A 26771-nucleotide genomic window follows, 5' to 3' on the forward strand; every position below is an offset into this window, starting at 1 on the left:
AACTGCACCTACAGTACAGTGGCTAGCCTATCTGAAGAAATGACCAATGTCACTGAATTGTAGGAGTCTAACAGTTAATCGAACCAATCTATTTAAAGTATTACAAAATAAAATAAAAATAATAATAGATTTTGGGAGAATATTTATTTATTTATTAATTTAAAGTTTTTTAGAAAACCAATTTAAACTTTTCAAAAATAATGAAAATAGCAGATCTACAAGCTCACAACGTGTCACGATGAGACGTGAGCTTGTAGATAAGTCAAATATAAAAGCTAATTCGAATTATATTGGTATATAAAAAATACACAAATGATCAAAAAAGCGCCAATGTAAAGCATGTGTGTGCGCACGCACGCACGAACGCACGCATATTACTTCCTTTTTGCGGTGGTGGTCACCCTATCACCCTTAGGTGATAGAGAGAGCGCTCTCTATGATAGAGAGAGCTCTCTCTATCACCACCGCGGTGATAAGGTGACCACCGAAAATGGTAGCATGCGCCCCCCTTTAGGCGTTTGTGGGTTTATCCTTCCCATATGAAGGTCCTGCCCCTCTAGAGGCCCTGGCCAATGGCTGTGCTTTCCTGAACCTCGGTTGCACCCTGCTCAAAGCCTTCTGACTCTGAACTCAAAATTCTTCAAGGACAAGCCCAACACCAGAGAGGTCAGTGAACACCAATACCCCCGCCTAAAGTCAAAATTTGATACAGAGCTAGAAAGTTCTGTATATTTTAGTATGGATATGATTCTTTGCATTGTAAAACAACCATTTATGAGCTTCAGGCAGTATTGATTGCAAACCAGTATGAGTCCTATCCAACACCAGGGTCTCAACCTCTCAGTGTAAGCTAGTTCGATTGTATTAACATATTCTAACTACAGATTTGTTCATTGTGAACATTTTATTCACTAAAATAAGTTCTGGATTGCAGTTGTAAAATGCATATGGTGAACTTCCAGGTGGATTCTAATGAATTCAGCAATTTAAAAAAAAGAGAAAAAAAAAGAAAGCATGGGGTAAATAATAATAATAATTCACAGATCAATGTTTCTCACAAAGATAACAGAAGAAAACAGTCTCTAGTCTCTAGTGATACATCCAAAAATGGGTGTAATTGCTGTCAGCCAGCCCCAATAATAGTATGCTTATACAAGGAATACAAGTGAGTCACACACATCTTGGCCACACAACTTTTTTCCCCACATACTGTAGGCCTACGTATTTTATGTTCTTTGAACTATTTTACGTAACATGCATAATTTTATGGCAGTCACTGGGCTGAAACCTTGCCCAAATTTGGACTAATGATGGAGTAATAATGTCATGGAGGTCATAGGTGACTGACGTCACAAAAGGCTCACATGAAGTCTGAGATGATCCACATGGTTGCTGTTGTTAGACCCCATCTTCTTTTCCTTACACTACAGGGAGGACCAAGACAGCAATCCTTGTGAGTCAAGGTCGGATGGGCTGCAGAGTCCTCAGGAACTGTTCTAGTATTGAAGACAAAGTCTAACCCAACCACCCCACCCTTTTATTTTATTTTTGTGTGTTATTTTTTATTGTTTCAGTATACAATACAATACCAAGTATATATATTGATTATGTCCCCTCATAAAGGATGTGTATGCGGATGCATGGATGAAATGATTTAATTTAGTTTATCCCTTTCTTTTTGTATAGGTGAAGGGGTTTTACATGCAAAAAAAAAAAATGGGTCGAAATGTCTGTTAATAACAGGGACATAAAACATGTGGAAATTATCATTATTATTATTATTATGAAAGAACTGAATGATTTATTGTTTTAACATGTTTGGACTCAATAAAGTATATTAAAAAAAAAGAAGACAAAGTGGGAGAAATATATTTTTTAGAAGCTTCTCCACATCCAACCGGACATAGCCAATCTACAAGCTCACAATGCATTGCGTTGCGACGTCTCTGCCTGTCTCTTGGTGAGGGGAAAAATAATCAAGCCACCCCTGTTCTGTGAAAAATCCAAGTAATGTGTTCATATTATAGCAGTCAGACTCATGCGCAGCTACAGTAGTCAGACCCATGTATCCCTATTGTAACAGATGGATGGACCTCAATGAATGACAAATTATGAATTCACCTATTTACATGGTAAATTAAGTTACCAAGTTGTTTAGGCGAAAACCAGAAAAAGGGGTTATTTCTTAGAACAAGCTGGGACACTTGGGCATGCGATAAGGGTCTGTCCATGCTTGAGAGATAGTGATGGGTGGATATGAATAAACTTGGTCTGCTGCTTCCCTTCACTCCCAGTGCTGAGTGTTGTCTTCAGGATGTACAATAGTGGTGCAGTAAAGCAGCTACAGTATACAATATATACTGTTAAACTCCTGTTAATGTATACTATATATTAACAAAGCAGGGTCTAATAACGGCATGACACTTATGTTGATCTTGGACTTCATGTGGCCAGTCTTTGACATCAATCATCTATGACACATCACGCATCTATGACACATGACTCCATATTTGGTTACAGTTTCAGCCTGATCAGACCGCCATTGGGCTCCTAAATATTTCCGCTCTGCTCAGATACTATGCCGCGTATAAACTTGTGTCAATGATGCTGGGGATGGGCCTAACAGCTGTTCCTAGCTGCTCCTCAATGCCCTTGAGGTTGACGCGGTCGTCATAAGTGATCAGGTTGATGGCAAGACCCAAATGTCCAAAACGGCCAGATCGGCCGATGCGATGAAGGTACGTTTCCCCCAGCTTGGGAAAGTCAAAGTTAATGACAACGTTGACAGATTGAATGTCGATTCCTCTTGTGAAGAGGTCCGTACAGACGAGATTCCGGCACAGGCCATTTCTGAAGTCATGGAACACACGATTGCGGTGCTCCTGTCTCATTTTTGCATGAATGTAAAAACATGAGTAGCCCAGCTGGGAGATCTTTTTGGCCAAGAGCTCTACTCTGTGAGAGGAGTTGCAAAAGATAATGGACTGGTTTATCTGGAGCTTGGAGAACAAGGTGTTAAGGCAATGAACCTTTTGCTTTTCAGTCACGTAGACGTAATATTGAGTTACCCCTTTCAGGGTAAGCTCCTCCATCAGGTTAATCTCATACGGCCTATGCAAATGAGAATTCATAAACCTCTGCACGCTGATGGGGAAAGTTGCAGAGTAAAGCAGGATCTGCCTCTGTTTAGGCAGGAAGCCCAAAATGTCCTCCATCATCACCACAAAGTCCTGAGACAGGAGCTTGTCTGCCTCATCCAAGATGATCATTTGCACCTGGTTGACTTTGGCCACTCCCTTCTTGATCAGGTCTAAAATCCTCCCAGGGGTGGCAATGACCACATGTATCGTTTTGTCAAGTCTCATAATGTCATCACGTAGGTTGGTTCCACCTGTGGTTGCCATGACCTTCACCCCGCCCATATGTTTGCTGACCTGGATACAGATGTGGCTCACCTGCAGAGCTAGTTCTCTGGTAGGCACAATGGCCAGAACCTGTATGCAGTCTTTCTTCAGGTCAATGCGTTCAAGTAAGGGAATAATGTAGGCACCGCTCTTTCCTGTGCCATTCTTGGCCCTGGCCAAGATGTCCCTTCCTGACAGTGCAATGGGAATGCTCTCCTCCTGGATTGGGGATGGTTCTTCCCAACCCATCTCAAAGATTCCCATAAGAAGCTCCCTCTTCAGGCAGAAATCTTCAAATTCGTTGCCTCTAGTCGCAGTCACATCCGAAGTTTTCATTCTCATGTCCTTTGGGAGGAGTTTCAAATGTTTCTTCCAGTCATCTCTAGGCTTGGTGACCGTGTTAGCTGTGGGGGCTGGCTGGCAGCTGATTATGCTGGAGCCATTTATGTGTCTTAGTGGTTGCTGGTGTTGTTGGCCTCCTCCATCTCTGCCTAGTACTCCAACAGGTTTAATGGTAAGCTGTACATTCTGATTGGAGTTCCAATTCACTGGGTTCTCTGTTCTGGCGGTGCTCATATTTAAGCAACTTATCTGCTCTAAAAGAGAACTTTCCACAGTATCCGATTAAAAGTGAGTCCAGTCCTTGGGAATCTACACAGGCTTTGACGAATGACTTCCCTTTGGTGACAATTATCCAAAAGCAATGTATTTATTGTGTTTATTTAGCTAATAGCTTCCAAGTACTGGCCAACCAACTAACACTCTTGTCTAAATATGTATTTTACTTTGTGAAGTTTACCAAGGTGAGTGTTTCTTTAGCTGACTACAAAGATGTCTGCGGAACAAAACGTCACTTATGACTATATCGTCATATGATGTCACTTGTTGACATCATTGCTGATGTCACTAATGCTGAACTAACTGAAGGGAATTTCATTATTTCTGCCACGCCGAAGGCAAACATAATGTTTTCGCCCATGTCTGTCTGTGTGTCTGACAGCGGTCTGAATACTGCATAATACTGGGCAAGTGACTTCAGTATCAAATGACTTATGCAAGCTGCTGGTAGGCCAATTAAGGAACTAAATCCCCAAATATTTTTTCACAGTGTGGCTCTGAAGTAGGCTACCTGTCTACTGTATATGCACTGCATGCTGCCAATAGGCCAACTTAGTACTTCCACACATTTTCTTCATCTGTTTTATATATTTTTTTATTTGACAAAAATGTTATAATGGAGGTCAAAGGGGCTTAGATTGGGCTGAAACCATCCCCGGAGATATGCGCTCCACTGAGTGCAACTGTCTAGTTTATTTATTTGTTGATGAAGGGTTCATGACAGTTAATACAGTAAATTATATTTGCTGTTTAGTAAAGTCTACTACACACTGCAAGATATTTGCTCCAATAAAAGGCACTGCGAGACGATTTGGCCACAATTCCAGGCGATTTGGGACCTGCGAGTACCGCTGCCGTTGCAGGGCTCTACTCTCGGCGTTAAGTCCTGTGAAATATCTTGCAGTGTGTGATCCCTTGTCGGTGATCAATCGTATAATGTGAAAACCACAACGATATTATGACAGCCGATTTCAAGAAAGAGACAATGCTGAGACTAAAATAAATAAATATCTGATGACTCCCCGACTTTAAAAGTCGTACAGTGTGTAGCTGCCTTAATGTAAGCAAGCATATAAATGAGATTAAGTGGAGGACAACTGACTGTCCTAAAATAAGAAAGTGCAATAAAAATTCAAGAGGTTTCTTTGTCACATATAATTATGTGCAGCTGGTGTGGCAGTGCTAACAATGTCCAACATATTGATAAAATAAATTCGGATCTCTAAATTTGGATCTCAGGATCCTCATGGGAATGGCGTGTCTCCTGTGGATCTCAGATGATGTGGCCAGCCCGTGAGGTCAGTCGACTATGATGAATGTATACATGTAGACTCCACATTTTGCAATGTTTCAGCACAATCACAGCTCCATTGATTTCCAATATAAAAAGTCAAATATTTCAAAAAGTATGTGGGGAAAAAAAGTAATAGTGGAGGCACTTCTGTGGCCTACTGGCAGTGTGCTCCTACAGTTTGCGAGATAAGCTCCAGAAAACCCTTTTATAGACGGCTAGACCTGTGTAGTAAAAACAGTAGCCTTTAGGGGAGGCTGTGGCCAAGTGGGTAGATTCTGGGAATCAGAAGGTCAGACGGTATGAATGCACCATTTACCATTTTACACTTGACACACATCAATCCATTGGTTTGCAACCTTTTTGGCTTTTGATGTCTAACAAAAAGGAGACACACTGCCTTGAAGGACAGTTGACTGTTGAAGACAACCCCCATGCTCTTAACAGTTGGAACAGAAGCCACCAGGGGTACTACATGGGGCCGGACTTACCTGGGAAGAAGAGAAGCTCAGTCTTATCTATCTGTGTCACTCCGTGCTGAGCTTGAGTTGGTGGGAAGAAGACATCCACTGTATGATGTCAGCCAGGAATACAGCATAATCTGATGTAAAAAATAAATAAATAATACAAAACACAATGACAACATAAGACTGACTGCCTGAAAATTGCACACTGCCCATTGAACAAAACATTGTAATTGACATAAAATCAAAGATTAGAGGAAAACGTGTGTATAGATCAAACAAGCTCCACATTCAGCAGTTACAAAAGTAACATGCTACTAATGAATGATCTCATATATATGATAATATTCAATCAGAGGAACCAAACCTGTACTTCTCATTTAATACATTTTGCTGCTAATACTTAGCAGCAAAATGTAGTTTTTCATGGAGGACCTTTATATGTAATGCAGTGTTTTACATTGCTGTATTGGTACTTTTACTTAAAACTTTGCACTTACTGAGGGCCGTGCCACAGGATGTACAGTATATGTATATGTATATGCTCTCATGCAAATGTAGTATACACAGATGGGGTGAAGATGTCTCTGTTTAGAGCTATTAAAAAAAAGCATGCAGAGACTGATGTAGTTTATAATGCCATGAGCCATGAAAATAAGTATTGAAACCTAGAGAAGTAATACTTTACAAACTTAAAATAAATCTCACGGCTACCCCTTTATGTGTGATATAATGACAATATACTATGGTCTGGAGGGAGTTATTGTATTTTGAAAACTGCTACCATATAGACATATACACACATCCCAATTAAAACAGCATTAAACTCTTAAACTCTATACTGTAGTTGACACCAAATCTCTTTGTGAAATTAGCTGATCTACAAGCTCACATTGAACTAATTGAACAAAGTATTTACCAAAAACAATTATATATATATAGAATATAGTAATAACCATAAACAGAATAGTGAACATAATGTGGATTTCAAAACAAAGAGCTTGTTGAGAACTAAGGATGACTTGAGGAAACCAATGAAAAGAGAGCGAAGTTTAATTAAATCAAACTTCCCTATCCAAAATAAAGGAACCAAAATACAACAACTTACCTCCCTAACATACACAATAATCAGAATATCAAACAGATCTAAAGTAGGCTAACATAGACAACATCTTAAATGAAACTCATACTATCAAATAACTAACTAAAGCATACAAACAGATCTTGGGTGGTGGCTGGTTGAGAGAGGAGGGAGACGGGAGATGCCTCCTTCGTGCACCACTAGGTGGTCTGGGTCTCGTTTTATGGGAAACCTCCTCAGTGATTAGCCACTCAGGAGCTTGGAACCCTGGAAGTTACCCCACCAATCAGAAGCTGGCCAGGAGGTTGCCCTTCCAATCATCTGGATGGAATGGCACAGCTTACCAGGCCAGGCCAGGCCAGGCCTGGCAGACTGTGCAGTCTTAGCTTAGCTTGTTTATTAGTGCAGTATGTGTGTGCATTTGTGTGTGTGTGTGTGTGTGTGTGTGTGTGTGTGTGTGTGTGTGTGTGTGTGTGTGTGTGTGTGTGTGATTCCACATCTGGCTGTGTCAAACATGGACCTACAGAAGGTATCAAGGCAAAGGCATACAAAGGTGGCCGATTTCTATTGGTGGTAGGCATGTTGTTGAAAATAAAAGTATCTAGTTTATTTAATATTTACAAGTTCTGCTAGTGGAAAAAAAGTAAATAGGAGTAGGTCTTGCTGACTCCAAAAATTGTCTTATCCACCATTGGTTGAACCTTTGGTTCAACTCACTGTGCAATATTTAATGAGTAATTAATAAATGCTTAATAAATCAGTGATCCGTAAACAGATATTTGGAAGTTTAATATCTTATTTGTTTGTCATCAATCAGTTACCAGCCATTTGGATTGATCAAGCTTAAAGCAATAGGACACTTTGGTAGGAGTTTGGGTTGTGTAATTACCATGTGGTGATGAACTAGTCCAACTGTTGCTCTGTTGCGCAGTTAATTAGAAATGAATAATCCAAAAATAGATCCTCATTGACTTCCATTGTACGGCGTAGCTCTCAAAGTCCCTCTTTTAGCACATAAACAAACACAAACAAAGATGATTATTACAAATGCCGTACAGGGTTTTGGGATGTTATATATTGTCCAAATCTGCTTCGTTTGCATTTGTTTATGTGCTAAAAGAGTGCTTTGAGAGCTGTTTCACCATACACTGAGGTGCTATTTTCCGATTATTAATTTCTAATCAACTGTGCAATGGAGTAATATATCTCACCAATTGGACTTGTTCTTCACAAGGTAACTACCCAACCCAAACCTCTACCAAAGTGTCTCATTGCTTTAAAGGCCAATTTGTAGTGCTTGTTCTGGCCTTGTACATCCCATGTTTATTTTCCATGGCACTAGTGATAGTGTTCCAAAGGTAAATAGTACTAATAATTAACTGATAAGTACTGCATGTTTCCAGTGTGTATCAGAGTGGAAATTCCAGACATGTCAAACAGAATTTCCCTTGTGGGATCAATACAGGCCTGTCTGTCTAATTAACTTGGGAGTCGATTTTTATGATTTATAATGCAATCAAATTAGTATGTAACACGACATTTGCAATTTAATTGTCAATCCGCACTTCCTCATATGATGGTGTTATTAAATGCGCCTTGATCTACTGATACATTAGGTCCTTGAGAAAAATTTAACATCTGCTACATTCCAGCAACTCTGCACCACACTTTTACTCAAGCTTTTAGAGATTCAGCAGGAACAGTGGCATAATACGAAAGGTACATGGATTCATAATAGTCCACTGTTCAAATAACACATTAGACACTTGTTTCATGCTAGTTAGTACTTATTGTCATTTTTGAACAATGACAAAATAGATATACAACAAATGTGTTTCACTGAATAGAAATTTGAATAGAAATTTGACTTTCCATTAACATTCGTTTAACATTATCCATTATATTTAACGAAACTTCAGCACCATGAATAAACGTGCAGTATACAATTAGATGCAACTAGAACGATTAACGAAGGGCATATGATCAACAGTTCTTAACATGTCAAATAAATGTAGCCAAAATCCTTATAATAACTAATGGTTATAAACATTATCATTATGGTATTACTTATTAGCTAGGAAAAATGTAAGGCACCTTATTTCCATGCCCTTTCTCTACATGCTTTACTTAAATGTAATTAAGTATTCAGGATAAGCCATGGAGTCGTGGAAGATGACAAACATGTTTGGGCTTTGCATGTTGTCCACGACACTGTCATAAAGCACAGTGGAGTTGGAGCTCTTGGCTGGTGGCACGACCATGTTCCGCTGCCCCAGAGTGAAGTCTCCAGTCAGGACACTACAGAGATACATAAACTTCTGGCCCTGAGGATCCGGCTTGGAATAAGTGTCCTGGGCGGAATAATTGGCTCTTACGGCAAAGTAGGTGCCATTGCCAAAACAGGCAGCTGAAAATGGAGAGAAGAAAAAAGTGCTTTTAGCCATGGTATCTTCATGGCATAAAGGCCACGAAGACAATTGTTTACACAAGAACTTTTAACATTAATAAACATTAATGAACATTCCATACATGAAAGTTTATGATATTATGATGACGACATATTTGGTAGCCTGTAGGAGCCAAGAAGTCTCCTCTAGGCCTGATTGCTGCTGTTATGGTTTAGCTTGTCCTTGGAGCAGCTAATATAACTATGGTCTGAGCCTTGTGCTCGTTGGCAGAACTACCAACGATCTGTGTCAGACTGTGTGTCTAACGTACTTCTCCCCATGATATCATGTAGATTAAAGCATACCATCACCAACTAGAATATTGTCTCGACTCCAATTGCCTCAGCAATTACTGATTGGTCCAGAATTCCACGACAATGTGCACACTATTCTGCTCATTTTACAAGGTTTAACTCTCACCATTCATCCCAGCATAACTCCTGTTGAAGCCTCCGTTGTTGATCTGGTCGATAGGGGTTGGGCAGGTGCCATGGAAGAGGCGTCTCTCGTTGTTATTTTGGCCGCTTCTCTGATCCATGTCCTGCTTCTTGAGTTGGACGCTCTTCCACAAGCTTGGGTTCTGTATCCTCTCAATCTGGGGGAGAATAAAAATACTTGGTTGTTCCTCTTCTGTGTCTGGTTATATTTTAATGACTGTTATTGCCAAGCCACCAAGCGGGACAGCATAAAATGGATGTGGCTTACTCTGATATCTCCCGAGTTTGTTTGTTAGCTGCTTATAGACTCAGAGATGAGCACTAAGCCATCATAGTGTTAAGTTTACTGCATGACATTCGTCCTTACTTGAAATGTTTGTCATTGTCATGTATGGATGACATTACAGTTTATAATTTATATATAGACACAATAATTTCAAAGATTGTTATATGGTTTACTAGCTCCTTTTCTATGCTTAACCCCCTTATAGGCTACTGCCAGCCTGTACCACAGTGCATATTTGCCCAGGAGGTGAAAGTTTGTTTTTTTTAAACTGTGCATGTGCAAACCCCGAGATTCGAACCCGGGTCAGCCACGTGGAGAGCCAACATCTTAACCACCAGCCTAAAGGGGAATTTCCTCTTCAGAGGCTCTGAGCCACTACTGCTACACATGCATGAAATTATATTTACATTCATGATTGTAAAGTAATGCTTATATAAAGCTATAGTATGGGGAAAGGCAGGCAGCAATCACACCGAGAAGCATTGCTATAGACCTTTTTCTTTAATCTCTCTCTCTGCTTTTATAGTTCTCAATGCTTGTGTGAATGTGTATGACACTTATCTTGATCATTGAGGTGAATCTAGGACATTTTCAGTAGCATTGGTACACTAGTATTACAGATGCTATTCTGCAATCTGCATAATGATTGCATTAAAACATGTCTCTTGACATGAGTGAATAGATACAAATAACATACAGTATTTTGTATTATGTTTACTGAAACAGTTTTAACACTTATTTAACCCATAGGTAAAGTAAGCACAAATCCAGCCTAAGGTAGTTGTTGCATATAGCAAGCTAGGGTTACAGTACATATAAACAAATTGATTACCTTAAGAACCGTTCGGTTACATGAGCTACTGAACAGACTCAGGACTTCATTGTGCTCTCGGATTCCAGGCTGGACGGTGAAGGTTTGGCATGGGGTGTTGGCTGTCATGACATCCCAGTTCTGAGGCAGATTGTTAGCATCTGTATGTAGAGGTCAAAGCATAAAACTCATTACAGAGGCGAATCAGGCCATTTAGTATTTGCAAGCAACTCTTGGTATTAAGTTTTAATCAACTGGCGGTACCAGATTGTGGGGTTTGTCACACCAGTTACATTTCAGACAAGGTTAAGCTATAAATAACGTGCAATCCACAGGTTTACTTTGAAACATGTTCCTGTTATTGTCTGACTTGGAACACACTGAATTGTACAGGACCTTGTGGCAAACCACACTGAGATGGTGCTCAAGTCAATTCTAGACAAACTGAAAGTATAATTTGACCTACATATATCTGTCTCTCCACATAACAGATCTAACTAAATACTGCATACCAACACAGCTTACCATTCAGTTTGTCAATGCGCTTTATTTCCAGACTTGTGCCTTGCTTATCTGTTGCAGGTCCTTTTGGCATTGCGACATTGTACAATTGACCCTGGACAGTGACTTCTACATGAGGCAGTTTATTATTCAGTGCCTGCTCAAGGTAGAAGTTGGAGGTGGGGTCGAAGCTCTGGAACTGAAGCCCCTGAGGCTTGTACTGCCAGTCTGCCTTTGTGCCAGCCAATTCTACATCTCTCCTAAATTCCTCCTTTTCTCTGGCCCTCTTCGTCATCTCCTGGATCTCACCAGTGGCTTTTACCACATCCTTGCTGCGTCCCTTGATGGTGAGAGAGGCTTCGCCCTTCTTGCGTTCTATCTTTATCCCCACGGCCATTGTAGACTGCATGTTGATGATGCGCTGATGGTCTGTTTCAGAGAAGCTGAGGACTACATTGTCCTCAATGGAGTGAACGACCTGCTCCTGTGATATCAGGTCACTGACCCACTGTTTGGCTGAGTGAACTCTGGCAGGCGACTCTCCACAGATGTGGAAGCAAACACGCTCCACATCCAGTTCTTCAATGACAAAGTCTTCTTCTTTCTGTGGGCTGCTAGCACTTCCTCCCACGAATATTGCTGGAGGAATTTGTTCAGAATGTCAGATAAGCACATTATTTAACATGGTCAGGAAATGAATCTTAAACCCATACAAATTGTTAAGACACCGGAGAACAGAATTATGACCTTTTACATAAAACCTTAGCAGATTAACACATATTTAGCTTCAGCAGTATAGAAAGTATGGCTTGCGTTACACAGGCCAGACGTTCTATACTCCTGGAGTTAGAGTCCCCATGGAATTCTAACCAAATAACAATTACCATAGCATCAGGAACCAGGCAAGCGAACCAATTACATGTCCCACTATGTACCACCACCAGGGGGCAGTTCACCATAAAATATAAAGGTGTTTCACTATGGAATGGCCATTTCCATCTAGTAGCTACCACATCCTCTCTACCTACCTACAAAAGAAGCCTAATACGTAAATTGAATACCCGAGTGGGTATCTAGATGATAGCCATCCATAATATTGTCACGTATGGATTTTCGAAACCTCTTCATTTTCATTTCTTATTTCACATGACTATATAGTAGCATCATGTCTTTGCTTTGTCTAAAACATTTTTAGTTTTGTCTTTTCTGCTCACTTTTATATGTTTTGTTTGTCCTATTTTCTTTATCATATGTTTTTATACCTTTTTTGTTTGTTTTCAGTTTTTAATTAAAATTGTATGTAATGTAAAACGGTGAGGAGGTTCTCGCATACTCCCCCCCTAGGGTTTCTTACCTCACTGGCACAACTAACTGTCAACTTTCCCATGGAAAGAACTAACATATCATGCATATGTATATATAAACTGTTGCAAATCAAATAAATAAATCAACCAGGTCAAGAAGTTTTGAAAATTCAAACTGATCCTTGTTTAAGCATCTATAATGACAGGCTTAAGAAAAGCTGTCACCTACCTTTTAACATGGAGGGAATGTTCCTCCAGCTCCAGGATGAAGGCCCTTTGTTCTTCTGGTGTGTGTCTTTGTCCTTCTGGTGTGTGCCTTCGTCCTTCTGGTCTGTGCCTTCTTTTTTCTGCATACTGCTGTGGAAGTCCTTCAGCATTTGTGACTGAAAGATAACTATCCTGATAGTCTTCAGAGAGTTCTGACTGCTCTGACTCAACACATCCACCACTGCGTCCAACATAGCATCTGCCACCTGGGTTGCCTGTACGTTGCCTTGGCCTAAAACCGCAAAGCACATAGTAGGCTTTGTTAAAAGGAAAACAGCAAAGTTCCTACACAGAAAATATCAAAGGATCTCCCTTGTGGGTTCAACCAAAACAACAATAACAAATATTTAATTCAATGAGATTTCTGATGGGCCTGATAAATGTCAACCATTTGCACTAATAATAAGCAGAATACATACTAATACAATGTTAATTTATTATTATGTGATAAAGCTATAATTATAGGTCAGCTTCCTCCCCAATGCTCCTGCTCCTACCCTCTCCAAGGCTAACAGAGTCAAATAGTGGTGTTATACTGTAGGTCAACGCTGTGAATACACATGTCAGGAAGAGGATCACAACTATTTTGTTGAAATTAACTGAATTCAGAATGAAATATCACTCTGATATTATATTATATAATATGCTGGAGTACCCAGGCCTTTGCAGCAGTGTCACATGCGGGACTAGAGGTGCATTAGATTTAATCACAGAACACTTTACATTACCAGAAGTCCATACATCTTTAGCATGACTGTGCCTCACCGGGACCAAATCCCTACCCTTGGCAGTGATAATGCCATGCTTTACACACTGAGTTACACCAGACCATGGACACTTTCCCCCCATGTATTCCATATTCTACAGTTAGGTCTCACCTGTACCAAGAGCAGGAAAGGAAACGGAGGTGTAGGAGTTTTTCATACACATCTGAAGAGCATCTTTCACAGCCTTGTTGACCTTCACAGGGGCCGACTGCCCAACCAGGTGGAGGATCATCTTGCATTTTAAATTACCTGGCTGGGTCATTATCATGCCTTGCTTTCCTTGAGCACCTAAATGTAGGGACAATGTTTTTACTTAAGAATGAAAACATCATAATGTTTACTTTATGTGCAATGTGAGAAATGTTTTAAAAGTCCCACTGACCGCACGTGTGTGTGTGTGTGTGTGTGTGTGTGTGTGTGTGTGTGTGTGTGTGTGTGTGTGTGTGTATGTGTGTGTATACGCGCGCGTACGTGCGTGTTTATACGTGGGTGGAACGGGTTCATCTTGATTCAAACATTTGGTGCCATAAAATATATCCAATAAGGCTATAAATTGCAAAAGAATACAACAATACATGTGAATTGCTGGGACTGCAACTTTGATTTCAATTCTGACTAGAACTAGAACAGTGCACTTTGCCAAGCCCTCTCAATATGCAGCAATAAAGCCGTTTTATAACAGTGAAGCTACAGTGGCAGAGGTTCTACCATCATTGTGAGCCTGGAGATCTGCTATTTGGCAAGTGTTCGCCCCCCCCAGAATAAGGACGCTAGGGTTCATGTGGTTAAAATATAAATATAAAAAGGTTCTTACCAAGCTCTTTGCATTTGTCTTCAACAATCTGACCAGCGGCCTCCAGAATGGCCTTGGACACTCCTGGAGTAGTAAAAGACAGACAACAAAGAAGGGAATAACAGATATGAATAACCATTATTCTCTTATGGTATGTTGCAGTATTATAACTGTGCACTTTTTCCCCATTTTGACAATTAATTACACAGATTGTCTAATTGCCCAGTACAATCACTCTGGCTGCTGCAATATTTAGGTGTTAGGGCCTCACTCAAGAGTACATAGCTGTTGAGAGCCACCCACCCGCCCCCCGCCAACATTTTCCCCAAACCATCTTAGATTAAAACTAGAAACCTTTCAGTGACATGGTCTCTTTTTCTAACAAAGGCTACCGTGCTGCTGCATACATTGTGACTGAACAGTGTTCCAAGAAACTCAAGTCTAATGTCCAGTTTGAGATGAAGTCAACTTACATTAATGTAAACAACAACTGCTGAATAATACCTGCTGAAAAGGCGACTGTACGGTTAGCAGAGAAGTATCATGACATCACAAATGGAGGACACTGCTAGTTGTACAAACTGTCCTATAAATGTACATTTTAATACTAGACATATTGCATTTAAAACCGACTATATCTGCAATGCTCTTGAACCCTTTCTACTGTTTACCTGTGAAATCAAATATAAGTATATTTATGATAATAGGCTAAGCGTCCCTGTATTTGTTTTTATACAGCGCTTGGCTGGATTTGCTGCAGTGAGCTGCACAGATTACTATGTAGCTTAGCTTATGATAATTATTGATAACGTAAACAAGCAATCAACAGACACATCGAATATTTAGAAGGTGAAATTGATGATGATCCAGCCACCACCACAAACCGCTTAGGCAAAAAAATAGTTAGAGAAATACTGATTTAGAAGGCATTTGTATAATTGGCCTCAGGTCTTAATGGGTTAAGTGCCTAAGTGTCGTCTCCCAGGTGATTCTGTTGCTTTGATGGCTTCATTGGACAGCACTATTATCAGTGTTGTGCAAATTATTATTATTAGTGTTTTATTACACATTACTTTGCCAATCTACAAGAACACAACATCTCGCAGCGCGTCTGAGTTCTCCACAGAATAGGGATGCTAGGGTTCAAGTGGTTAATGTGAAAAATATATCCTATCACGCAAAGATTTGGCCCCACTGTTTGGCCCCACTGTCCCACTTCGGACCCCCTGTTGAAGACCTCAAGCTGATTTGTGATTTACCTGACTTCAGAGTGAAGGTTTCATTAGAAGAGTTGACGATAACATCAGTCGTTTCCTTAGTTATGTCCCCTGTGACAACCTGTATGTCCACACTTCCCATTTTGGTCTCGTGCATTCCTGAGCTTGAGATGGTTTTGGAAAAGGGACCTTGCATGAGTAAACAAACAAAAAAACAAAAAATAGATAAACAGCAGAGCAAACACACATCAAACAGCATCATTTTCAATTCATGAGGCACAAAAACTATTTGATGTATAAAAAAATACTGATTTATTCCAAAGTGCTACGCATGTATGCATTTTGGGGGAAATGTTTGGTTAGTCAAATTTTCAATGACACAGATAACTATTTTTTAAACAATGTTGCTGGTCTATACACACTTTTCTTAAAATACATAACCATATTAATAGTATCACTTAGTGAACTTTCAATTCTTGCCTACAATCATTCAAACCAAATGTTGCAGCCTACCTGTACTATGTGTAGTTGGCTGTGAACTACCTGAATGAGTGAATATTCTCTTAAATTCATCATTGAAAGCCTGGGTAGAGCAAGCAGAGAGAGAGACCAGTTATTATCAGCAGCTCACAAATCAAACAAAAGGTATATATTAAAATAAATATATATATTACAAAAAGACAGCCTTGAAAAAAACATTATTAGCACCACATGGATTCAAACAAGCAGGGGTTCCCCCCCTTCTATTCACTGATGATTGTCATGCAGCCAAGTTTTGTTTTGATTACAAAGCATCGGACATTGAATCAGAGACTCTTTACAGCATTTGAATGAATGCACTGGTTTTGTTTACCTGGACTGTGGATGCATCACTCGGATGAAGGATGATCACTATCGTCTTCAGGTGTTTTGGCTGTTTGCTACTGCTAAACTTGATGACCTCATTCAGCAGTAGAGAAGCAACACGATCTTTAGGGAAGCCTAGGTTCCCTGTGCCAATGGCTGGGAAGGTTATTGAGGTCAGACCGCTGCTCTCAGTCTGGCTCAAGCAATCGTTCAAAATCCCTTTCAGCATCTGTAAGACATGACGTGGAAGCATTTTGGTTAATTTCTCTGTACAAAGCTGAACATCATAAAACAATGGTTAAAAATAGATAGATAGAATTATTAAAATAAAGTAGGTAAGTTGCATACTTTACCTTCTCAGCAGTGCCATGCCCCTTGTCCCACTGAGGTGCAACAGCATGGAAGACTTTGTTGCACTTCAGGTTGCAGCCATTAGTAACAATGACATCACCAACTTTTCCAGTGGATTTCTGTGCATGTACCAGTGCCTGAAGATTGTGTCCAGCTGCACCAAGGATGGCTTTTGAGACTGCTCCTCGATCCAGAGCTAGGTCTTCACCAGTAGTGTTCACGACCACGTCAGTCTAAGATGTAAGCAAAGTATTTTCAGTTTCATGGACTAGGTAGTCTTAAGAATTGTATTATGAGTTCACATTTAAAAACCTCTAAAAACTAAGATGACAGTGTCAATAGCTATTAATATAGACTAATCTACACCAATCCAAACTAGCTGAAAAATACTCAAGATAATTGATTACCGTAGCATCCTGGATATTCCCTTTAGTCAACATGATGGTCAGCCCCTCGTTAGTCACAACTTGATCTGAGTTACTCGTGCTCTGAACGCGTAGAACACCTGGAGTCTTGGTGGGTGTGCTAGGATGCTTCTGTTGAGAATGACTAAGACTCAGGGCACCTAGAGTCTTGGTGGGTGTGCTAGGATGCTTCTGTTGAGAATGACTAACACCGTGGTTTCCAAACTCCTTCCTGACAGCTGTCTCCATAGCCTGAACAGTGTTGTCATCTTTGTTCACCAAATGAATTTTCTTCAGGGTGTTGTCACCATACTTGTCTTGACAATGTTCTTTCACTGCTTTGACAATTGTGTCTGCGCACAAGTTCAGGGGAAATCCTGAGTTTACGCTGATAGCAGGCAATGCCACAGAGGTACACCCACGCTCGTCAGCGAGTTCCAGACTCTTTTTAATGGCTCTTCTCAACTGTCCCACAGCCCTATCACGGTAAGCTTGGTCGAATCCAGGCCCCACTGCGTGGATGATATTTTTGCACATCAGCCTTCCTCCTGCCCCAGTCATGACACAATCTCCAGGTTTGAGCTGTCCATTCTGGGTAATTAGCCTGTCACATTCATCCTGCAACTCAGGGCCAGCAGCATCCAAGAGCGCTCCTGAAAGACCTCCTATATGTTTCAAATCCTGATTAGATGAATTTATGACTGCACTTACTGGGTAACTGCACATATCAGCCTTGCAAACAGCAATTTCTACTCCATCAGTGGTCTCAACCTGGTATGTGGGGTTTGGCACTTGTCCAGGGCTGAGGTCCTGTCCTCCATCTGCCCCATCTACCATCTGGACCAAGCAACCCGTTTCATTCTTGACTGATGCAACATACATAGCTTCTTTCTCCTGGAAGAACTTCTTCACTCCTGGCTCAGAGACTGTCAAAGTATCAAAGCATAGTGAAGAGACCAAGTCTTCAATGATGGGCTTGCAATCTGACACATTACATCTGGAACCTATTAGGGAGATGGCTTCGTTCCTGAAAGAAACAACTACCTTGCCTTTCACTTGCTCTGACCAATCCTTTTTGCCATGCTCTTTAATATATCTGCCGATGATGTCAGGCTTCACTGTAACAGTTTCTTCAACTTCAGCATTCTGGTGTAAGAAATCTTGAAGTTCACTGTGAACTGGTAATACACTGTCCTTGTAGCCTGACACTGCTACGACCTGAGGTGAGTGAGAGCGAGATGTGTGAATCTGGATTTTCCTGGATGAGCTGTTGGTGTTACTCTCCAAACGAGTGACTAGTTCCCGCCACTGAGGCATCTCAAGAACATTAACGTCTTCAACCGTGATGCACTGGGATACCAGGACCATTTTTAGTTGATCCTCAGCTTCACTCAGATTACTGTCTGAAACAGCAAGGAGATTCACGGTCTTTGCACTTAGCTCAAGCGCTGCATTGATTCGGTTTGGTGTGAAAAGTGAGCTTGTAAGGTTTTCTTGATCTTCGTCCTTCAAAAACTCAAGTACAAACGGATCTAACTTTAACACCTTTCGTTTTAATGCTACGTTTTCTTGTAGTATCATTGTGCTTGCACCCAAAACCTCATCGTTTAAACCATTAAATGACAACTCCTGGCTCTCCCCGTTGTAGGTTATTTTCAGCTCTGGATATTGATCTAACAGCTTATCCCGAAGGCCATCTTGAGAGAAGATATGGAAAATAGATGGTGTCAATTTGATCTTCTCAGTTGTGCTGGACTTTGCTCTCTGAATCCTTTTGGCAGTACTGTCCATTATCTCATTAAGAGTCTGTTCCAGTCTGTTTACATCATCCAAAAGGCCAACCACTGCTAAGACACCACTGTCTTTATCAGGGACTACTACTACAGCCTCATTCAACACTGCCTCTCTAATCTTCCCTTCAGACTCTTCCCATGCCATTGGCTGAATCTGAAGCTTCAGAGATTTGAACCTGGACAAAGCTTGTTCAAAGGCCATCTTTGCTGCATGTGCCCACTCTGTGATGTCTTTGGCTTTGACGTCCTTTTGCTGCAGTAGTGACGGTAGGGGCCTTAAACATACAGATGATTGATCTTCGAGGTCTGCTTTGCAAAAGTGCTTCGCCAGATCACTGTGGAAGGTCTCTGCAGCCTTGTGGTTGTTAAGGTATCTCCATATAGATTGATCAATGCTCTCACTGAAGGCAGCAGGGAGTTTCAGTGTGGGTCTATCTTTGCCATAAAGTGCCGTGCCCAAAGAGTCATAAAATGGATAGACTTTGACCGGTTGCTGTTTGATGAGGAGCTTCTTCTCAATTACTTTGGAAACAGCTAAAAGAAAAAAATAATGAATAATTTTACCATTGCATGTGCATTACATTATGATCTCTCTTCATATTCTTCATGTATCTGAATTTAGAATTAAAATCTATACATTACGTAGCTGTGTAATATTGGTATACATACCTTTGGGGGTTTTAAAGGTGATGATAGCAAACTGTTCCTCTTCATTAAGTGTGACATTTTCCACTTCCACGCCTTCGTTCTCAAAATAAAGGATGAGGAGGTCAGAACTAACACCTGGTACGTCTTCAGTAATGACTTTGGCTGTGACTTCAAGAGGGCAGACGGACAATGCTTTTTTCTTGAAAATCTTGTTTCTGGCGCAGTTTGTAATGAAAACTGTGTTTTCTGTCAGTTAGGAATAGAAAATGAGACGGTAAGTAAAATACAATAACATACAGAAAAAGAGTTCTGATAATCCATTTGGACATCAGTTATCATAATATAATTTATTAGCCTGACCACAAGGTCCATACAAAACATTAAAGTTCAAAACACTCATCAAATTATACTTTAGGAACATTCATGTTCATTCATTGTCGGGTCTCTTCTCTACATGTAAAGTGTCTTGAGACAACTTGTTGTGATTTGATACTTTAATAAAATTTAATTGAATTGAATGTAACAGTTACTTAAGAATCTCAAAAAGAAAAAACTATTTTGAAAATGTAAACAATGACACAATGACATACCGTACTTAAAGTCCCAATGATATTTCTTACTTCCTATAATTGTTGGCTATTATTTACTCACAGGAAGAAATGTCTTCCTGTTTGAAGTTTAGCATAAAAGTATGATAGGTCGCTCTACTATACATATTTGTATCATTATAATGATTATTGGTATTCTAAGGATCCCCTTGAAAATGAGATAATTCATCTCAAGGGGTTATCCTATCAATAAAGGTACTATATATTATTATGGTGACCACAACCACCGCCATCACCTTATTTTCCAAAAGGAAAATAAAGTAATTTGAAGTTATAGTTTGAAGTGAACATGTACGCAGTACGCACACAGTTGAAAGCATATGTTCAGGGATACGTAAATGCGTAAATTCTTTCCTCCGAGATATGTCAAAAGGAAAACATGTGTGTTGAGAGATTATTCCGTTTTGGTTAGAACTGGTTAAAAGTAACGTTGTACTTAACCCTAACCCTAACCCCTGGACTGTTGTCATGGCACCCACTATGAGAAATATTGGTCTACAACAATATTGCATATGCCCTAGATAATTAATAAGCATAAAAGATGGCAAATTACGACACTGTGTCTTTAAAGTTGTGTACTGTCTATCATTTGAATTTGTTCTGGACACATTCTTGATGAGTTATCAGAACTACTAAAATAATACAACTACCTTTTCCACTCTGGAAAGTCACCACAGCAGATGATTTGTCGGGCAGGATCTCCAAACTGAAGTTTGGGGATGTAGCAGAGGAATGCTTTAAGATGTTCTCTACCAGCATCTCTAAAAACTCCTGGCCCACTTCCTGGGGAATATTGCCTATGACAGCAGAAGTGGAGCACAGCTCTTCTTCATCGTCTCTCTGATGTTCAGCAACAGGAATGGGCCGGCCTTCCTGTATTTGTTTCTTCTGTACGGCAGCATCAGCTGTTATTGAAACATTTATCGCAGTATTAGATGATCTTCAATAAATACATCATCAGAAAGAAAAGGAAAACTATACTGAAATAACCCGTCCAATTTGGTTACCCTGAATAATGAAAGGTGCAGACAGTGTGTGCCACACAGAGATTTAAAGAGAAAGGGGGTTTTGAGACTCCAATCAGGGTGTTATTAAGTATTCATGGGGACACTTGCGATCTTGGCAACATTTTAGTAAATACATTTAGGGAATATATTTGTGTCTGGGACCCCCATAAGCTCTGTTCAGAGGGGTTTGGGGAACCCCACATATGTTCAGCCACATGATGGTGGCAGAACAGAAAGACAATAGTCCTCATAAGTGGGTTTATTGCTGATATTATACAAGTAAAAATAAAGTGGCCTAGTAGAAAGGTATACAATTGCACTTTGACTTTTATTATTTTATGCCTTTATTTTTTATTTCTCAATTTTATTCCTTCTACTCTTTTTATGGCGTAAAGCACTTTGAATTGGTGTATTAAATGTGCTATATGAATAAATGTGTCCTGCCTTGCCTATATCTAAAATGATATAATGTGCAGTGGTCAGATGTGATGAATGAATTACTGTAGAATGTACATGATGTACGTTTTAACCAAACAGACTATTAGACATCTGACTTTTTATTTTTTATAAATACTTACAAGTCTTGTTAGTGTCATCAGTAGGTGCTTTCTAGAAGAAAAAGAGAAAACTTTGGTCATTGGTAAGTAGCTTTTTTGTTTGTTTACTCATTTTGCGTGGCATTTTTTTAAACTGCCCTCACAGTAACAGGATAGGTGGGCAATAGGGTCATCTGGGCACCTCAATGTAAAATTGGCTATTTTGTCCAAAATGTTAAGAAAAGTATATATTTGGAAAATGTAAAGTGAAGTATAAATGATTAGAATATGCTTAAACATTCGACAATCAAGGTCTAATATTTCTACAATTGCTACAAAACCTGTATATCCAATAATTTTGGGGCATAAACAAGAAGTTGAAGGATAAAATTAAGTCAGATACATAATAATGTACCTTCATGTTCATAGGCCTATCATGTATACTTATATTAAATATTTTTTTAATCAACATGTGCCCAGATGTCCCTAGTGCCCACAAAGAATTAAAAAATAAGAGTGCCCACCTATCCTGTATATCCCATAGAGGTATAATATAACGGTATCCCCTCTCACCACCAAGTGGCCATGCACTGACGGAAGGCAGCAGTTGCACCGACATTAGTAACCTACCGAATTACGTGACTCCAGAGGTCGTTGTTCTGCACTCTCGGCCTGTTCCAGTCTGTACTGCACCATTATCCAAAGGTGATCTGAACATAATTATCTATATACTACAACAGTCGACTTCTACGAACGCCAAACAAAACATTCCAGATTCCTGTCCATCCTAAACTAAAGTAGGCCTACCCTACTTGAGTCACACAATTCGCTACATCACAAATGCCAGTGTAACACACTTAAACGTTAACCACATGAGTTCACCTTCGCCTTTGAATCAGGTTATCCCCGTCTATCAATCATCAGTCTTTCAAGTTTGCACCATTTTGTTTTTACTCAATAAAAGTCACTAACCTGTTTTGGTGAACTCTCATCACCATCAGGTATACGGACAGTTATCTTCAGCACACCATGATCCAAACGGATTTCATGTGCATCTTTCCCTACAACTTTGTGTCTGTCTGTAAAGAAAGAGACACTGTATTGTCAAAATCAATAGATCTACTATGTCAACACATTACGTGTAAGTTAAATAACATAAATATATTAATAGTCAATATAATAATCAGTGGTGGAAAGTAACTAAGTACATTTACTGGAGTACTGGAGTATTTCCAAGTTTCAGTACTTTACTTCTACTCCACTACATCTCAGAGCTAGCTGTAGAATACAACTCTCGTAGACGTATTTATGATTCTGACGTTTTCAATCTACGAGAGTTGTAGGGTTCACCCCCCATGGGGACAGGGACTTTCAGCACTATACCCCGTAGACACTCCAAACATGTACAAATTGAAAATAAAGGTGCTTACCCCCACGCCCCAAATGTTAACTCTCGCTACGGGGTAGCAGTTTAATGTAATAATCCATATCTTTCAATAAAGAAGTGTTTTAATGCCGTCTGTGGCCGATTCTGTCGGAAGTTCCCAATGGGCGGTATTGACGCGCCCATCTGGTTAAACCCGGAATTACACTCAATGTAAACAGGAAGTAAAGGAGGGTGAAAAAATGGCGTTCGGCCACAGACGGCATTAAAACACTTCTTTATTGAAATATATGGATTATTACATTAAACTACTACCCCGTAGCGAGAGTTAACATTTAGGGCGTGGGGGTAAGCACCTTTATTTTCAATTTGTACATGTTTGGAGTGTCTACGGGGTATAGTGCTGAAAGTCCCTGTCTCCATGGGGGGTGAACCCTACAACTCTCGTAGATTGAAAACGTCGGAATCATAAATACGTCTACGAGAGTTGTATTCTACAGCTATCTCAGAGGCAAATATTGTACTTTTACTCCACTACAATTATTTGAAAACTTTTAGTTACTTTGCAAATATAAATTATGATATTATAAAACATACATTAATCACTTCAGCCCTATTTTATACATAGGCCATTTTCAAATATTTTGGTACTTTAAACTTATATTGTAAGGCCAATACTTTTGTGCTTTTACTCAAGTAACATTTTGAACACAGGCCTTTTACTTGTAAGTAACAGAGTGGTTTTATATTGCGGTATTGCTACTTTTACTAAAACATCTGAGTAGGCTACTTCTTCCACCACTGGTCATAATTATAAAACGTACCCTCCTCTGTTCGGAACCGAAGCACTGCAGTTCTATGAAGCTCGTCACATTCTACCAGACAGTCTCCACCGTTGGATTGCTTCTTACTTTGAAAGTATTTCACTAGTTTGTTTCTCAGTTTGGGGATCTTATTGTCATCGAACTCGGCGAGCAACACATACTTGTATGCGTCGTCGGCCATGGCTGTTGTTCAAAGACACGAAGTGGGATGCTTAGTTTCACTTTTGTTTCACCCGTAAGGACTCTCTGACTTTAAGGACCGAAAAGAGCCGATCTACAAGCTCACAGTGGGCCGGCTATTTTCGGCAAGCAACAGTGACTGCCTGGTGGTGTAAAGTAACATTTACTCAAGTACTGTACTTAAGTAAAAAAAAAATGCTATTTTTTACTTTCCAGTTTTCAGTTATTTTACTTCTACCCAAGACGGAAATAGCAAGACATGCCAGGGTGCGTTCTGATGTAGGCACCGAACGCACTGCTCAGTTTTAGCCCTGGTCCAGACGGAAATTATGTTATTTACTCCACTGCGCCCTCTACAGATATGGTCAATATAAATTACCATTGACCATATCTGTAGAGGGCGCAGTGGAGTAAATAACATAATTTCCATCTGGCGGACATATTTAATTTTCTGCACAAAAAGTGTATTATACAGAGAAGGTGGGGTGCTGAGAGGCTTCCCACCCTGGAGAATAGACGTTCAACAACACAAAACAGCATTTGTTTCGGTGAGTAGCGAAGTACTTTTGTTTGTTTGTACTACAGTTGGAGCCCTCGCAGGGCAGTGGAATTCTTTGTCTATAAGCAGAGCCGAGCGGCTGGCAGAGCGTCAGAGAAAACTCACTGACGCTCTGGACCAGGGCTGGTTTTCTGAGAGCACTGGCGGTGAGTGGCAGTGACGTCATAGAGCGCGTTGAAGGTTTAAATCACATATTATGGCTATATCCACAAAAATAGCTAAGAGTATTGTTATCCTACGTAAAATCCGTCATTTGATCAGTTCTGAGGTAGCCACTATGTTATATTATTCCATGATTTATCCGTATATTCATTATTGTAATATAGTCTGGGCTGATTGATTGATTGATGTAGTTTATTTAGAAAGACATGAGAATAGTACATGACAGTACATAACAGTACATGGAAGTACAAATTCACAATACAAGGTCTACTAAACTGGAAACCCTCATTAAGCACTAAGCTTGTTTAAGATGAGAACCCCATGCACACAAATCATGATGAAATATAAGAGGCAGGCAGATATACACACTACTATTCAGAATGTCATACAATCAGCTTTCAGGTTACTGGTATGACGAGAGAAAAAAAAATATATATATATATATACAAAAGAGGAAAATGAAGGAGGGGGGGGGGTAGGTTAAGACTTAGACAGGGGCCATTTTCGAATTGCAGCCTCCTGAAGGTGTATCTTTAGGGCAGTTTTGAAAGTGAGTAGGGTTTTACACTCCTTTACTCCTTTTGGTAGGGCATTCCACATTTTTGTTGAATAGCATGAGAACGAGTTCATACCCTTAGTTGAGCCAAATCTGGGTTGAACATGATCCGTGGAGCTGCCTCTGGTGTTATGATCATGGACTGCATTAACATTTTGGAAGTATTTTGACAAATACAGGGGGATCCCAATGTTGTGGTGTATCTTGAAGACCAGGCCCATAGCAAGTTGCTGTACTCTGTCCTCAACCCTAAGCCATCCAATCCTAGCAAAATGAGCAGGGCTAGTACTCATCAGACCAAACTGGAGCCCATATACCGTCTTCAGAAACGAGCCAGAACAATAAGTTGTGCACACCCAACATTCATCTCAGCCTTTATTTATCCGATTAGGTGTCCTCAGTATTTATCAAGTGAACCATCTTCAAATTGGCTTATTTGTTTATGGCTCATTGGGGAGAACCCTTCCCTCCTTTTTTCATCATATATTTGAGTATAATTTTCAGGTTCATAATTACCCAACACGTAGCTCAAATAACCTCAGACCGGCCCAAAGGCCCGTACCTCTCAAACCCAGTTTAATATAGGCTTCAGAGGGTCAAAAATATGGAATTCTCTGCCATTACATCTATGGAAGTTGTCTTCTCACCAATTTAAGAAGTTTCTAAAATCGCTTCTCTTAACAACCAAATACTTTCCATATGGTCTGCCTAATGTAATATAATAACATTTTCCCTAGACTCTAAAAAAAAGTCAAGGGAACCAAAACATAAACCTCTAGGGCCTAGAGGTTTATGTTTTGGTTCCCTTGACTTTTATTGTTGTAATATGTTTTTGCTGATTCTTTATTTTTTTGAAACAGTGTCCATTTTGGTCTTTTCCGTTCCGATTCTTCATCTGTATGACATGTCTATTATAGTGTTTAAACTGTAATGGATGTGTATATTCCACATTGATGTTAATTTTATCCTATGAATGTACAAATATTCCCGGAGAATGCCACTTCTCAAGCCCCTGGAGGGTTTTTAGGCATTCTCCTTCACATTTCTACCGAATCTTTGTGTATCATTTTTAAATGTTCTTGTAAGTGATAATAAACAAACAAACAAACAAACAAACTCCGCCCCCCATCAGCTCCGCCCCGATCTGCAAGCTCAATCTGCAGTCAGGTAACCTCGCGTCACCAGTCTTTCCACCTCGGAGGAGCAGTCAGGGGCTTCTCCCAAG

At 40.0% G+C, this 26771-nt stretch overlaps 2 protein-coding genes across 2 annotated transcripts; both read right to left on the reverse strand.

Annotated features, from left to right (window-relative positions):
- Nucleotides 1-2495: 2495 nt before the first annotated feature.
- LOC308106065 (putative ATP-dependent RNA helicase DDX6) lies at nucleotides 2496-3980 on the reverse strand (the record flags this gene model as incomplete). Its single annotated transcript, XM_080457074.1, has 1 exon — nucleotides 2496-3980. The coding sequence occupies one exon, from the start codon at nucleotides 3978-3980 to the stop codon at nucleotides 2577-2579; it is 1404 nt and encodes a 467-aa protein (XP_080313200.1). The 3' UTR covers nucleotides 2496-2576.
- A 2905-nt stretch (nucleotides 3981-6885) lies between these two features.
- LOC308073578 (protein mono-ADP-ribosyltransferase PARP14-like) lies at nucleotides 6886-24277 on the reverse strand. Its single transcript, XM_080412563.1, has 17 exons — nucleotides 24090-24277; nucleotides 22854-22960; nucleotides 21924-21954; nucleotides 20989-21243; nucleotides 19752-19976; nucleotides 17293-19616; nucleotides 16888-17118; nucleotides 16542-16763; nucleotides 16202-16271; nucleotides 15731-15877; nucleotides 14493-14555; nucleotides 13790-13966; nucleotides 12874-13143; nucleotides 11365-11979; nucleotides 10861-11000; nucleotides 9726-9900; nucleotides 6886-9265 (listed from the first exon to the last, which is right to left on the reverse strand). The coding sequence occupies exons 1-17, from the start codon at nucleotides 24268-24270 to the stop codon at nucleotides 8982-8984; spliced, it is 5517 nt and encodes a 1838-aa protein (XP_080268689.1). The 5' UTR covers nucleotides 24271-24277; the 3' UTR covers nucleotides 6886-8981.
- Nucleotides 24278-26771: the final 2494 nt, after the last annotated feature.

This window comes from Gymnoscopelus braueri, assembly GCF_963280865.1.
Source record: "Gymnoscopelus braueri genome assembly, chromosome: 18".
Taxonomy (NCBI): domain Eukaryota; kingdom Metazoa; phylum Chordata; class Actinopteri; order Myctophiformes; family Myctophidae; genus Gymnoscopelus; species Gymnoscopelus braueri.